The following is a 16873-nucleotide window of genomic DNA, read 5'->3' as shown; positions in this document are numbered from 1 at the left end:
CCATTGATCTCTTGACTTCTGGTACCAAAGCAATTCTTCCTGGGCCAAAACTAGATTGTACTCAGCTCTCAATTCTTCCTCTTTGTGCTTCAAAATCGGATCATCGTCAGCCTCCATTTTTTGTTGAATACAATTCAAATAAGTCTCCAATTCCCTCTTTTTAATAAAAATATTGCCGAAGACCGTAGAGTTGAATTCCAACGAAGCTTCTTGAACCCCCAACAACTTCCTATGGATGCCAAAGTCTGTACTATTCCAAGATTTCTGAACAATGGCCTTGTAATCAGGATGCGTTGCCCATGCCGCTTGGAATCTAAAAGGCCGGTTTCCTTTCTTGATAGGAACTCCTTGACATCGGATAAGTAGGGGACAATGATCAGAGTGGGAACGGCTGAGAACTTCAACAAAAGCTTCTGGAAAAAGAAGACGCCATTCTGCAGTACAGCAAGCTCTATCTAATCTCTTTGCAATTTCTCTGTTTCCTTGAATTTTACGGAACCAAGTAAACCGTCTTCCAGAGGTTGTCAGATCAAAAAGACCACAAGAATCTAGAGTACTTGCAAAGACACTACTGCGAGTCGAATAGTAATTACCCCCCTTCACCTCATGAACACTCAAAATATCATTAAAATCCCCAACCACCACCCATGGGTCCTGGATGCACAAACCAATATCAAGCAGATGACTCCATAATTCTACTCTATTAGTGGCTTGAGGGCTGCCATAAACCGCACTGCAAATCCATCTTCGCCCACCACCATCAATTTCCAAAGTTACACATTGATTCATAACCCAAAGAATTTTACAAGAAAATTTTAAATTAGCAGAGAGGAACCAAATTCCTCCCTTATGTCCAACAGCATCTACAATCCCTACAGGATAATAGCCTAATCTCCCCCAAAATTCTTTCATAGTTTCAAACCCAATATGAGTTTCCACCAAAATAAAAAAAGTTGGTTGAAATTTTCGTACTAACTCCTTACAGTGCACCCGAGACATCTTATTTGACGCTCCCCTTACATTCCAACTAATAATATTTAAATGGTCACAATCCATAAAAATAAATTAAATAATTGGAATTTATAATCATTCTACCTCACGTTGATGGACCCCTGTCTCCAATTGTCTTCTGGTGGACTTGCGTCGCAGAACCATCATTCTTCTGTTGAGGTTGGTTCTCCAAGTTTGTTGTTGCACTAGCTTTATTAAGCTCTTTTTGTACTCGAGAATCCGTTGACAATGCTTCAATAGGTGAGTTTTGAAGCGAAATAGGACGCTGCCTTTTGTGCCCTGCTTTAAAAAAAGGAGTACTCTGATCCTTGAAAGCCACCTGAGTTGTTCCCAAAGAGCCAAGCGTGGATGGAGGATCTTTCTTTTCCTTAGGCTCCACCTTTGCATTTGATAAAGACTTCACCTTTGCATTTGATGAGGATCCAGCATGCATTTTATTAGACCCAAAAGAAAATTTCTTACTCACCAAATTGGAGCATATTGCTACATTGGCTTTTTTTGGCACTACATTGGGGCCTTTACCCACTTTTTCCTTGCCTTTTCTACTAACTGTAACCCATTCATCCTCTTTTGCTTGAGTATCCCTATCCATGCGTGATTCTTGTAAATTATCATGCACAAGACCCACTGCTCCATGCTTCTCCATAATTGGAATTGATTTGGCATTAATTCCAAATTCAAAAGTTGAATTTTGATTTTTTACTGGGATTTGACTACCTTCTGCCGTTTTCTCATTGTTATCCACCGAAAACAGTGACGGCAAATTTTTTTCCTTCACCATGTTTTCCTTCCCAATGTCATTGTTGTTCTCTTTCGCACATTCTCTTGTTATATGCCCAAAGCAGCTACATTTTTCACAAATTAAATTCAAGTGCTCATATTCTATGTCATACATATGACCATCAACTTGAATCTTTTTTATGACTGGAAGTCCCAAGTTAATTTGCACACATGCTCTTGCATACTTTCCCCTTTCTGCAGACTTGGTGGCTAAATCGATGCGGATCGGTTTACCAACAGCTGACGCAATCATTTTCATGGCTTTCTCTTGATAATAGTTAATGTTTAAACCTGTGATTCTTATCCAAACCATGGTAGATCCAAAAGTGTTTTCACAAGGTCTGAATGAAGAACTCCAAGGTTTAACCGCAACATAACTACCAGTAATCATCCACGGTCCTCCAAGGAGAACTTTTTCTCTATCCTCCAAGAGATCAAATTTAACTAAGAAATAGCCAAAACCGACATCTAGTACCTCATATCCTCCTTTGGTTCTCCAGACTCCTTTAAGCCTGTGCGTGATCGCCGTATAGCTAAAGTTTTTTCCAAGAACTTTGATCACGATGGCATCTTTGTAGGGCTCTGCCAATATCTCCTTTGCTTCTTCAGTGAACGTCACAGTTGGTATCTCCGAATCGCCTTGCTTACCAACTACTGTAGCCATCTTATCCCCATCAAGAGAATCAGCAACCTCCAAAGCTCTCCTTGTTGAGGCACCCACAACTTTATCTCTGAACGATATCCGCTGACCTTGAATCTTGTTATTGTCTCCTTTAATTCCCTCCTTTTCACCTGATGCATGCCCACCTCCACTCTCCCCCTTATTGCTCTCGCCGGCATGGCCGGCTGCCTCGCTATGTGCCACCCTCGAAGACTCTCCCCCGCTCTCTCCACTCTCCATTTCAAAATTCAAAAAAATATTTTCTTACTTTGCATAAACTTTTGAAATCAACTAAATAGTTGTTATTTCTTATAATCAAAGGCATTATATTTTCTTACTTTGCATAAACTTTTGAAATCAACTAAATAGTTGTTATTTCTTATAATCAAAGGCATTATGTGATTATCATTAGGATGATGTTGATGACCGTCATTTTCAACACAAACTTCAGCCACGATAGCACAAAAAATTCTTTGTTAGATCATGAAAGTCAGTTGAAGTTATAAAACCACGAGTAACCTAAGCCACTAAGTTTTCATATTATCTCAAAATAAATGAAGTAAAAATTAAAAAACTTGAATAATTTTGGGCTGAATAGTATTATCTCCAATTGGTATTCCGTGTTTAATTTAATTTTTCATTGTTTTTTCTCTCTTATTTAATTTTGATCCCACTTATAAAATTAAAAGTAAAAGATTACACTTTATTTTCTCAAATATTTTTTCCATTGGAGAGGATCTATTTTCTCTCCAAATATTTCTAAAATGGCAATGTTAAATATTAAAGTAAATACGAAATAACCATAACATTTATATAAAGTCAAACATATTAATGAAGTTCAAAGAAATTAAGCTAAACACACTAATGACACTTAAATTAAGCCAATTGATTGGAAAATATTATAGTTGTAAGAAGCAAGAACAGGATATATGCGCTTTTTTTTTTTTTTCCACTTTATATTTTTTAACATTATTTTTCAACCAAGTCAAATCATCAAATTCAAAAGAGTTAAGTTGCTCCCACAAATCTCCTCATAAGTATCATCATCCATGTCCTTTACATTTTTATGACTCTTTAAAAAATGTAGAACTCTTCCCAAATCCATAAACTATCTTTCAGAAAAATTTTGACTCCAATTTCTCCTTTTCATTCTTCTAACAAGTTCAGGATGTTTAGAACATACTTCCTCTAATAGTTGAACAAAATCTTTTCGTATTTTGCATAAACTCTTGAAATCCACTAAGTGTTATTTCTTGTAACCAAAGGAATTATGTGATGAACATCATTCTCAATATAAACTTGAGCCAAGATAGTACAAGTATCGTCCACAAGAAATCCATTATTAGGATCATGAAGCTCAGTTAAAGTTATAAACGGTGAGAAACCACAGCTTTCATGTTTTTCACTGCTGAACTCATATTCACCACCCTCTACAAAATCATATACTAAATTGAAATTATGTGATAACAATCAAATTCATAAAACTAATAATAATATAAAATATTTAATTCTGATACTCGTGTATGCTTGTGATTCTTAAGAATTAAGGCATGTTTGATTTGAGTTTTTGTTTTTACTATCTTTTGTTTGTATAATTTTTGAACAAAAATAAAAATAATTTAGTTTTAAATTTGTACTTTTTGTTTCTTTTTTATAAATTCAAAAACTAAAAAAAATTAGAAATACAAACCAAAAAATCAATTAAATGTGAATCAATAAACCAAATGAAATGACAGTAACCAAACTTTATTATAAATAAACTACATGTATAAAAAAATGGTGAAAACTCATAACTTCACAAGTTGATAATTAAGAATCGTTAAATGATTTGACTGATTTGATTAAATTTTTGTCTAATTAACCCTAGTTATTAATTTCACGTAAAATTGATTGCACTTGAGTTTCTATCATAAATTTTTTTTCTAAATTGAGAGAGTAGAAAAAAAAATACCTAATATTTTTTCTTTATGGGAGTAGTAACTTTTTAGACTGAACTTGAATTTAGCGGTTTTACTCTAACTACCCGTCGTTAAAAAAGAACTATCACCATAAACCAAAAAAACTGATAAGTAGTTCTTTTCAATTTCATATGGATACAGAAAAATTCGCCTAAAATCAAATAAAAAAAATAATAATTATTATATATATATATATATATATATATATAGATGAGTTTATTAAACTGCAGGTATATATAATATGTAATTAACTAATTATATATATTTATATATATAATTACATGCCATGGATAGTCCCCTGTAAAAAATGTATCTGAGTATTTGGGTTCGTGGTTTAATTCAGAGAAGTTACAAAGTATCCATGTGTACTTCACAGTTGTAGAGGTTTTTGTTTCAACTCTTCCTTCTTGAATAAATTTCTTCCTTTTCTCCGAAACTGAAAGTGATATTAAAGTAGGAATTATTACAAAAAAAAAAAAAAAATGGAAAGGCTTATGCTAAGATATATAGTAGATAATTAGGTAAATGATTTCATGTGGCCCAAAACTATATTACTTTAATTTTAATTAACATCATTTAAGTTTTATAGATATCTTTTCTATTTATATTAAAGTAAAAATTTAGGTGTAGTTAACTTTTTCACTAATTGTCGTTAGATAAAAATTTAGTTAAATCAATTATTTAACTCTTTTCAGCTATCAACTTCATGTACACATAATTTTTCACCTTATATTAAATATTAAAATAAATAAATGAATCAATCCATCGATCAAAAAATAAATAAATGAATAAGAATGAAGACAAAAATATATTAAAATTTTAAATTTGACTTGGCAAACAGCAATAATGCCACTTTTATTTAAAAAAAATAAATGAAGTTTCTTTTATATATTTAGAATTTAGATCTTCTAAATTTTAAATTTTCACTTTAAAAGAAAAATGTAATCTCTCACACTTGAATATTTTCTCTTTCATATATTTTTTGTCTCACTTATAAAATAAATAATAAAAGATTATATTTTACTTTCTAAAATAAAATCTAAAATTTAAAAAATCCAAATTCATATATTTGTCACAGGAATATTCGCAACTACTTATATTTTAATTGATAATATTAAAAATATTAAATAAAAATTAAAGAATCAGTATAAATACATGTGAGATCAATAGTAATAATTCCTAATAATACTATAAAAAAATTATTAACCAATATTTTAATGGAAAGGCTTATGCTAAGAATAAAAAATTAAACTTTACTAATAATACTATAAAAAAAATTATTGTCTAAAATTATCTAATAAAAAAACATTAAGAATTATAAATTTTGACGGGGCTAAAGTTCATGTTTATTGTTTTACGGTTAGGATCTATGTTCTCCTTCAACTTTTTCACCGCAAAAAAGATTTTAATATTATTTTTCAACCAAATTAGATTATCAAATCCAAAAGATTCAAATTCCTCCCACAAATTTTGAATTATGATCATGACTTTGTTCAACAATAAAAGAGAAAGAGGAATCATTAGAGTTTATTAATATTTTAAAAATACGAACTTATATTTAAGGAATTAACTAATCACTAATAAATCTTTTAAGTTTTTCTTTCATATCTTTCATGATCAAGTGAAATTCATCTGTTGTTTATTAAAAGGTCTCATTTGAATCTCGGTTGTAAGTTGTAACATAAAGAAAAATTATATGCTCACATGAAAATATTAAAAATGAATAACTATAGAAAAGTTTAAACACTCAACAAGATTAGTTTAGCTGAATCAGTCAATCGACAATACTATGATATGATAAATTACTATATTAATTTGAAAAAAAAAAGTTACAAAAAAAAACCAAATTAAAAAAAAAAGAGGCATATAACTCATTTAGGATTCGTATGTAAAAGATCACAGGAGTAAATATTCATTTAGGATCCAAGATAACTCATTTCACACTAAAGTAATTAATCACTTAGATACAAAATTATTAACCAATATTTTTAATTAGAGACATTCTACACAAAAGGGAAACCAACTTAGCTAGGTAGGTCTTCAATATCCCAACACATCATTTAAGTCTCTTTCTTCAAAACCTTCTTCAGCTTTAACCAATTCTTGTCTTGCCACTTTAAGATCAACTTCTAGAGCTGCCACATTCTCCTTCATTTTTTTCACATGCATAGCTTTTTCCTTATAATTACTCATGCCGAAAGCACACTTAACACGAGGCTCCAACCAAGCCAAATCATCAAATCCAAAAGCCTTTACTTCTTTCCATAAAACTTGAAGTTCCTTGCAAGCTTCATCATTCATATCCTTCACCTTCTTAGTCTTAAGAAAATGTAACACTCTTCCCAATGCCATGAATCCGCACTTGGTGAACATAGAACTATGATCGTTGTTCTTATGACATTCAATGAGTGATGGATGCTTTTGACAAGCTTCCTCTACCAATTGAATAAAACCCTTTTCCTTTGTGTTCTTCACTAAATCTTCATAATCATGAAAACATGATTTTAGTAGGGAATCCACAACAGTAGTTCTCCCAGCTCCATGATCTAATTGGTTCTGATGATGTGACGATTCCTCATTGATGGAGAATTCGGCAACAATTATAAAAGTATCATCCAAAATTAAACTCTTTATTTGAGCCGAAGACATTTTCCAAATGAAAATATATGCTGCATCATCAGCATCTCTATTGAATCGAACTTGTCCATCTTGCATCCAATTGTATATATATATATATTTTTTTATGAAGTGGAGCAGTAAAGATCAAATGACACTAAAAACAAGACATAAACACAAATAACAAGAATAATTCATTGTCATCTCCGGTATTACTATCAACAACCAAACGGATCAACTCCACACTATTTCTTATAATTCGAAAATGACAATATGTACACCTTCAACACTTGTCTCTAAACTCTCAAATACTCTTCTGTTCTGCTCCACTCAAATATTTCAGATAACCGCAAATAAATGCATCCAATTGTATATGTTAACACTTTTTTGATAAGTTTTATGAAATATATTATTAACAAAAAAAACTACATATATATCATAATAAATGTATTAAGTTGTATTCATCAAATGTAATGAGTCAATGCAACCATATACACGTATTATAAATTTTTATAAATGTTAAAATAAATTTAACTAATTAAAAATTGGGAGCTGAGCTAATAGTAAAACAATCTTAAATCTTAATCTACGTAATTATTTTTTATTTTATTTTATTTTATTTTATTTTATTCAATTTCAAATTATATTTGAGACGAAATTCTATTGTGTTGATTAACTCATAAATTAAACAAGGCTTAGTTCAATTATGAACCATTCTTCTAATAAAAAGCATAGATATATACCTATTGATTTTGTGAGTGTGTTAATCCTCTGATTAACAAGAGACAACTTGAAATTTACAGTGATGCTGTGTCCTTGAATCAAATCAAGAGAATAATCAACAAAATTCAAGCAAATGCCCACAAGGTCCTCATCTATATACACAATAATGCGCCTAAAAGTAATTCCAAAATTATATAAATCAAAATTTATCAATGGGCACATACACACTAATATAATAATATAGTGTTTTTATATAAAAAATGGGTATTCATAATTATTTTGAGAGTACCATGTGTAGCAACCAACAATAAAATATTCCGCCTCAGTCTCCAGCTTGGAGAAATTGTTGATGGTCCATGTGAATTTCTCAAACTTCTCATTCATGGTTTCATGATTCAACATTTCCACAGCCCTCCAATAATTGTTACAAAATAACTGAAATATTTTTATGAAATAGTAGTAGGTTAGTGAAATCTTCGGGACTTTAATTTTTATAAAATGGTCAACATACACTTGGACATTTTATTTTTATAAGAAGGGTTTAACTAATATACGTCTTTAGTGCACACGATAAAATTACCAATTAAAAATATTTTTATAGAAAATAATACAAAATTTTAATTTTAATTTCAATGCATTTATTGTATATTTATTAAAGTAAATTATCTAAAATTTTCTATTACTAGCAACCTTAATTTATACAAGATTAGCTAAACCCTTATAAGAATAACAAATTAGGAAATTAATGTTATTTATTAACAGAGCATGAAGGAAAAACGTACCAAGTTGAAATAAAGGCAAAGTGCAAGGAAACAGAAAGTAGATGGATATTGAAATTCATATTCAGATTCATTCTTATATATAAAACGGAGATGAAATCAAACAAGTCCAAAAGGGTCATTCTCGAGTTATGATGGTACATTGGTATCGATGCGCTAATCTAATTCGTTGCACAGTAATCACTCTCTTTTTTTGGTTGAACATGCATTGGAAAATGTTAACAGTAATAATGTTAGAGTCATACGTCTATTTGAATTATGTTTACCAGACATGAAATAGGCGGAAATAAATTGGATAATGTATATCCAAAAAAATTTTAAAATTATGATAAAATTAACTAGATTTAGAAATGTATTTTCAAAAGATTTTAAATATTGAATTTTGATATGATCTTTATAAATATAATTAAAAATATAATATTTTTATTTTAAAATTTGATCATTTTATTTTAAATTTTTTTTGTAATTTTATATTGTAAATAAATGAAATTAAAAAATGAGAAGTTGAGATCAAATTTTACATGAATTTTTTAAAATTATTCAAAATATTTATACAAAAATTTGATTGAAATGAACAAATCATATTTCAAATAGAAAATTTTTTTACCTATAAAAATGTAATTTTTTATATTGTTGTCATCTGTAATTTTTTAAAAATATTTTGTCCACGAATCTTTTAGTACCATTTTAATAATTTACTAAAAAACGTAACTAAACAAAGACATTTATATTTACTGTTTAGTAATATCAAATATCAAAATATGATAATGACATAATCTCATGTCCTTGTTATTATTAACAATTTGAAAATCATTGTATCTTTTAATTTTTATAAGTATTTAAATAACATTAGAAATTTTTTTTTTACCAAAAATAGAGAAATTCAAACACCCGATCTTTTAGATTAGTATAAAAAAAATATGCTATTTTAGCTATAACTCATTGGTAATATTAGAAAATTATTGGTTGATAAAAAATATATTATTGTATAGTTATAAAATCGTTTTTTAGAATAGTCAAATAGAACAGTTTTATTTGTTGCTATAAGCAGGAATGATCCAAAAATTTTAATATAGAGGGGCTAAATTTTAGATAATTTTATTCTTTCCATAAAGATAATCAACATATAGTTATTAGAGTTAATTTTTTAAAAAATTTATATATATATATATATATATATATATATATAATTATAATTTTTTTCAAAATTTTATTTTTAATATGATAATTACATAAAAGAAATATAATAATATCAATAATACATTATAAAATTTAAAAATATCAATAATTTATAGCGTGTTTAGTTAAAAATTATCACATATTTTATTAATTAAAATTAATTCTTTCAAAAATTTTAAAAAATTTGAAAATAAATTATTAATTATTAATTATTTGAAAGACACCGTACCCTTATAGAATACAATATATAAAATATTTTTATAAAATTTTTTCATTTAACAATGTAAATTTAGAAGAAAAATGAATATTTTTTAAAAAAAATAATATCTAAAGTATATCATGTGATTACCAAAATATAACTATGTAAGTCAATATTAATATAATAATATAAATGTTAAATATATTAATATAAAAAAATAAATAATTTTCTTAAAAATAAATATAGAGATTACTATATAAAAATTAATTTGAAAAATACAAAGACTTGACGAAGGTATGATATTAAATTAGTTAAGTAAAAAATATTAGTGAATTAAACAATTAAGACATAAATTCATCACATAGTAAAAAATAATACATACAAATTTATTAAATTATATCATTTTTTTTAATTTTTTAAACACATATCTCATATATAATAAGTATAGTTTCTTAAAATTTGGGAGGGGGCCACTACTTGCTTCCCTCCGTCCCGGGCTATAAGTACATAATGAAAAATTAAATTTCAATAGTAACATTATAAAAATTATTGTCTAAAACTATCTAATAGAATAATTTTAAAGTATAGTAAATTTTAACAATAGTTTTTATGTGTATTATAAATTAAGTATTCTTAAGAAACGGTTTTTATGTGTATTTTTTATAATTATTTATACAATATTAAAAAATTATTGCTTAAAGATAAATGATTATAATAATCATAAAATCATTATTTAAAATAATCAAAGAAAATAATTTTATTTTATGATTAAAAATAATAAAAAAATTAAATTTTAATAATAGCACTATAAAAAATTATTGTCTAAAATCATCTAATAAGAGAATGATTTTAACGCATTACAAATTTTGATATTGTTAAAGGTCATATTTATTGGAGTGAATATTTCACTGTCAGAATTCACATTCTCCTTCAACTGTTTTATCATATATATTTTAATATTATTTTTCAACCAAGTCAGATCATCAAATCCAAAAGATTCAAGTTCTTCCAACAATTTGAATATATAAAGTACATATTTTATAAATAATTACGATAGAATAAAATTTGATAAGAGGTATTAAATAAAATTTTAAATAAGATTGTTGAGATTGATTTAAAAAATTGAATGTACATAAAATCTTATGATAGGAATTATTTTATTCATTACCACATGTGGCGCCAATTGTTCTTGTGTGGATGAATTTCTTAGGTATATATATCTCGACTTAGAAGAAATCGAATTTGTCTCTTCATCTCCAAAGAATGTATACTTTGGCAAAAAAAAAACACAGAGAGTGCGTACCTGCAAAAGACACTCCGACGCTCAAGTCAGTAATTGTTTAAGCAAGGATAGAGCTAGATGAAATATTATAAGGGACAAAAAATATTTACATAATAAAATAAGACTAAAATAAAATTTTAATAGAGATTAAACTGAAATTTACATATAATTTACATTTAAAAATTAAAATTAGGGGGTCATTGCCCCCTTTGCCACTATGTGGTTCCCCTACTGTGTTTAAGGGGTATAAAGATTCTATTATTATAGAATGTTAAACATGAAATAGAACATATAATGTATGTGTGTGTTTTAAGATGTAGATCAGAAATTGGTGTTTTTTATAGACATAAAATTGATAGTATAACCTTTGATCATTAAATTAAAATAATGGTTATTAAAATCATCTGTTACAAATTTAAAATAAAGATAAATAGAGTTGAGTTATAATTCATAATATAGAATAAATAATGATTATTAAGATCATCCGTTACAAACTTAAAATAAAAAAAAATAGAATTGAATTATAATTCATAATATACAACAAAGACCAAACTTTGATGGATTAATATTTATTGTAGTAAACATTTCCCCGATCAGGATTCATGTTCTCCTTCAACTTTTCCATCGCATAAATTTTAACACTATTTTCTAACAAAGTTAGATCATCGAATACAAAATATTCAAGTTCTTCCCACAAATTCTAAATTATGATCATGAATTTGTTCAACAATAAAAGAGAAAGAGGAATCATTATGAGTTTATTAATATTTTAAAAATACAAACTCATATTCAAGGGATTAATTAACCACTAATAAGTCTTTCAAGTTTATCTTTCATAACCTTTCATGATCAAGTGAAGTTCATATGTTGTCTATTAAAGGTCTCATTTGAATCGCAGTTGTAACAAATAGAAAAATTATATGCTCAAATGAAAATATTAAAAATAAATAAATATAGAAAAGTTTAAACACTCAACAAGATTAGTTTAGCTGAATCGACAACAATAAGATATGACAAATTATCATATTAATTTAAAAAAAAAGTTATAAAAAAACCAAATTAAAAAAAAGAGAGAGGCATATATAAGTAAAAGAGCAGAGAAGGAGTAAATATTCATTTAGGATCCAAATAATTCATTTCACACTAAAGTAATTAATCACTTAGATACAAAATTAATAACCAATATTTTTAATTAAAGACATTCTACACAAAAGTGAAACCAACCTAGCTATGTAGGTCTTCAATATCCCAACACATCATTTAAGTCCCTTTCTTCAAAACCTTCTTGAGCTTTAACCAATTCATCTCTTGCCACTTTAAGATCAACTTCTAGAGCATCCACATTCTCCTTCATTCTTTTCACATGCATAGCTCTCTCCTTATGATTTCTCATGCCCAAAGCACACTTAACATGAGGCTCCAACCAAGCCAAATCATCAAACCCAAAAGCCTTTACTTCTTCCCATAAAACTTGTAGTTCCTTGCAAGCTTCCTCATTCATATCCTTCACCTTCTTAGTCTTAAGAAAATGTAACACTCTTCCCAATGCCATGAATCCCCACTTGGTGAACATAGAACTATGATTTTTGTTCTTATGACATTCAATGACTGATGGATGCTTGCGGCAAGCTTCCTCTGCCAATTGAACAAAACCCTTTCCCTTTGTGTTCTCAAAATCTTCATAAACATGAAAACATGGTTTTGAGGAACCATCAATACTAGTGTTACTAGTTCCATCATCTAATTGGTTATGATGATGTGGTGATTCCTTCACGAAAAATTCGGCAACAATGATCAAATTATCATTAAAAGTAAGTTCTAATGGATCCAAAGACGTCCTCCAACTGAAAACACAACTTCCACGATGAGTATCTTCAGTGAATCTTACTTGTCCATCTTGCATGCAATTGTACATGTCAAAAGAAAAATTTGACTAAATTAAAAATTGGGAGCTAATAGTAATAGAATCTTAAATCTTAATCTTCGTGCTTATTTAATTTTATTTTATTTTATTCAATTTCAAATTATATTTGAGACGAAATTCTACAGTGTTGATTAACTCAGAGAACTTAAACAAACTTAATTCAATTGTGAACCATTCTTCTAATAAAAAGCATAGATACCTATTGCTATTGATTTTACGAGTGTGTCAACCCTCTGATTAACAAATGAGAACTTGAAATTTGTAGTGATGCTGTGTCCTTGAATCCAATCAACAACTTCCAAGATAAAGACCATAAGGCGGTTCTCATCTATACCCACAGAAATGCTCCTAAAAGTAATTCAAAATTATAAAAAAATTGTCAAAATATATCAATGGGTACATACAAATAATAAGGAAAAATCTAGAGGCAGTAACTTTTGTGTTTTTTGGCCAACACTTAACCATCAAAACAAAAGTGAATAATCTTCTATCATTAGATGTAATCTCACACCATTAAAAACACTATTAATGGCCACAAAATACCAAAATTGCTGACCCTAACATTCCTCGTAATATAATGTTTTTATATAACTTTGAAATGGGTATTCATAACTATTTTGAGTGTACCATGAATAGCCACCAAAAACAAACTGGTACTTCTCAAACTCCACCAGCACGTAGAAATTATTGTTGATGGTCCATGTGAATTTCTCAAACTTCTCACTCATTGTTTGATGATTTTCCATAATTCTTACAAAATAACTGAAATATTATCATACAATAGTAGTAGGTAAGTGAAATCCTGGCGACTTTGATTTTCATATAATAATTCTTACATTTTATATTTTTGAAAATAAGAAATTAGGAAACTAAAGTTATATATTATCAGATCAGAGTATGGAGGAATTACGTACCACGTTGAAATAAAGGCAAAGTGCAAGGGCACAGAGAAAGAAGAAGGATATTGACGAAGTTCAAATTCATACTTACGCGTGTATATATATATAACGGAGGACGAAATCACAGGAATCCAAAGATTCATTATTGAGTTATGATGGTACGTTGGAGTCGATGTCTAATCTAATTGGTTGCACAGTAATCACTCTTTATTTTTAGGTTGAACATGCATTGAAAAATGTTAAGAGTAATATTTATTGAATTATGTTTACGAGACATGAAATATAAACGGAGAGGTGGAAATAAATTGGATAATGTATATCTAAAAAAAATTTAAAAATATATATGATAAAATTAACTAGATTTAGAAATGTATTTTCAAAAAGATTTTAAATATTGAATTTTGATATAATTTTTATAAATATAGTTAAAAATAAAATATTTTTATTTTAAAATTTGATAATTTTACTCTGGTCTTTTTATATAATTTTTTTTAAATAATCGAAATTAAAAAAAATGAGAAGTTTAGAGATCAAATTTTGCATGAATTTTCTAAAATTATTCAAAATATTTATACAAAAATTTTATTTAAATGTACAAATTATATTTCAAATATAAAATTATTTTACTTAAAAAAATGTGATTTTGTATATTTTTGTCACTTTAAAATTTTTAAAAAAATTGTTTGTCATTTATAATTTTTTTTTTAAATATTTTGTCCACAAAATAGTACCATTTTAATAATTTATCCCAAAATGTAACTAAACAAAGATATTTGCATTTACTGTTTTTCTTTTTTACTAAAGATAAAGAGATTCGAACCTGCCATCTTTTAGGTAAGTATGAAGAGGCTATATTATTTGAGTTATAATTCATTAACTATTTGCATTCACTGTTTACTAACATTAAATATCAATATATCATAATGATATAATTTGCTGTCTTTGTTATTGTTATAGGCATCCGTTTTTATAACAATTTCAAAGAACAGCTTAAAATTATAATTCGATAGGTAACAGTTTTATGCCGTTTTAGCTTTGTTATTAATTTGGACAACGAATTAAAAACCATTGTATCTTTTTATTTGTATAATTATTTAAATAATATTAGAAAATTATTGCTTGATAAAAAAATTGTTATAATGATTATAAAATTATTTTTTAAAATAGTAAAAAAGAACAGTTTTATTTGTTGTTGTAACGTAATGAAAAATTGAACTTCAATAATAATATTATAAAAACTGTTGTCTAAGACTATCTAATAAAATGCTTTTAAAGTATAGCATAACGTTTTTTATATGTACTATAAATTAAGTATTCTTAGGTAATGATTTTTATGCGTATCTTTTGTATAATTATTTAAATAACATTAAAAAATCGTTGCTTAAAAACAAATAATTGTAACGTTATAAAATTGTTCTTTAAATTAGTCAAAGAGAACGATTTTATTTTATTTCTATAAATAATAAAAAATTAAACTTTAACAGTAACACTATAAAAAATTATTGTCTAAAATCATCTAATAAAAGAACGATTTTAAGGCATTACAAATTTTGACATTGTTAAAGCTCATATTTACAGAGTTAACATTTCACCAGTCAAGATTCACATTCTCCTTCAACCTTTTTACCGTATAGATTTTAACATTATTTTCCAACCAAGTCAAATCATTAGATTCAAAAGATTCAAATTCCTCCCACAAATTATGAAGTTCCTTAACAACATCATCATTAATGTCCTTTACATCTTTATAATTCTTTAAAAAATGAAAAACTCTTCCCAAAGCTATGAATGACTTTTCAGAAAATTTTTCACTCCGATTTCTTCTTTTTACTCCTTCAATAAGTTTAGGATGCTTAGAATACGCTTCCTCCAGGCCAATAGTTAGAACAAAATATTTTTTTACTTTGCATAAACCCTTGAAATCCACTAAATTGTTGTTGTTATTTCTTGTAATCAAAGGAATTATGCGATTATCATTAGTATGATATTGATGGCCATCATTCTCAACACAAACTTCAGCCACGATAGCATAAGAAATCCTTTATTAGATCATGAAACTCAGTTGAAGTTATAAACGATGAGTAACCAGAACCACTAAATTTTCATAGAATTTGTCTTCTATGAAGTTGTTCATTTAGTTTAGAGAGAAAAGTAATGCAATCTAAGCCATTAATAATATAAATAGTTTTGATCATCTTAAATAAATAAATAATAAATAAATACATTAAAAAAACCTTAAAAATTCGTGCGAGCAGCAGTTTCCAATACCGTGTGAGTTTTTCTTTTTATTACATCTTCTTTCTATTTTATTTAATTTTTTCTTTCTTTTTTTTCAACAAACACATAAAAATATAAATAAATTAACTTAATGTATATCAATATAAATTTTTTAGAGATCTATTAAACTAACATCACATCATTAATTATTCTAAACACTCTTTAGTTTGTTCTCAATTAGATTCTTATTTTAAGGATAAACAAAAAAATTGAGTACATTTATCTAAGAAAGATTTAGTACATTTACATGAGTATTTTTTTTATATTAAAATAAAAAAATATTTCTTGATCCAATTTAAATTAATTAATTTTATTTTTTTATAAGATTTTTCAAAAAATTATTCATGATTCAAAAAAATGAAAGATTACTAGTGATCACCATTAATCTCTTTCATGACAAAACTTTAAATGTAAGTTATAGAAGACAAAAATAAAAAAAAAAGAAGATAACCAAAATAACAACAATATCATGGAAGAATATGATAATAAAATATTAAAAGAGAATTAAATATTGTGAAAAAATAGAACCGAAAATAAATTTTTTTGTTGAAGAAAAGAAAGAAAAAACTAAATAAAATAGAAAGA

General features: G+C 27.0%; 2 protein-coding genes across 2 annotated transcripts; both read right to left on the bottom strand.

Moving 5' to 3' along the window:
- Nucleotides 1-6450: 6450 nt before the first annotated feature.
- LOC148575451 (MATH domain and coiled-coil domain-containing protein At3g44790-like) lies at nucleotides 6451-8151 on the bottom strand. Its single transcript, XM_088504156.1, has 3 exons — nucleotides 8039-8151; nucleotides 7770-7921; nucleotides 6451-7118 (listed from the first exon to the last, which is right to left on the bottom strand). The coding sequence occupies exons 1-3, from the start codon at nucleotides 8149-8151 to the stop codon at nucleotides 6451-6453; spliced, it is 933 nt and encodes a 310-aa protein (XP_088360282.1).
- Nucleotides 8152-12428: 4277 nt separating this feature from the next.
- On the bottom strand, nucleotides 12429-13873 carry LOC107628588 (uncharacterized). The gene is made up of 3 exons (XM_016331216.3): nucleotides 13740-13873; nucleotides 13312-13460; nucleotides 12429-13084 (listed from the first exon to the last, which is right to left on the bottom strand). Exons 1-3 carry the CDS (start codon nucleotides 13856-13858, stop codon nucleotides 12429-12431), a joined length of 924 nt encoding a protein of 307 aa, XP_016186702.3. The 5' UTR covers nucleotides 13859-13873.
- Between the last annotated feature and the right edge of the window lie 3000 nt (nucleotides 13874-16873).

Source organism: Arachis ipaensis, chromosome B2 (genome assembly GCF_059453495.1).
Source record: "Arachis ipaensis isolate K30076 ecotype BB chromosome B2, ASM5945349v1, whole genome shotgun sequence".
Lineage (NCBI taxonomy): Eukaryota > Viridiplantae > Streptophyta > Magnoliopsida > Fabales > Fabaceae > Arachis > Arachis ipaensis.
This window is presented reverse-complemented; position numbering and strand designations above follow the sequence as displayed.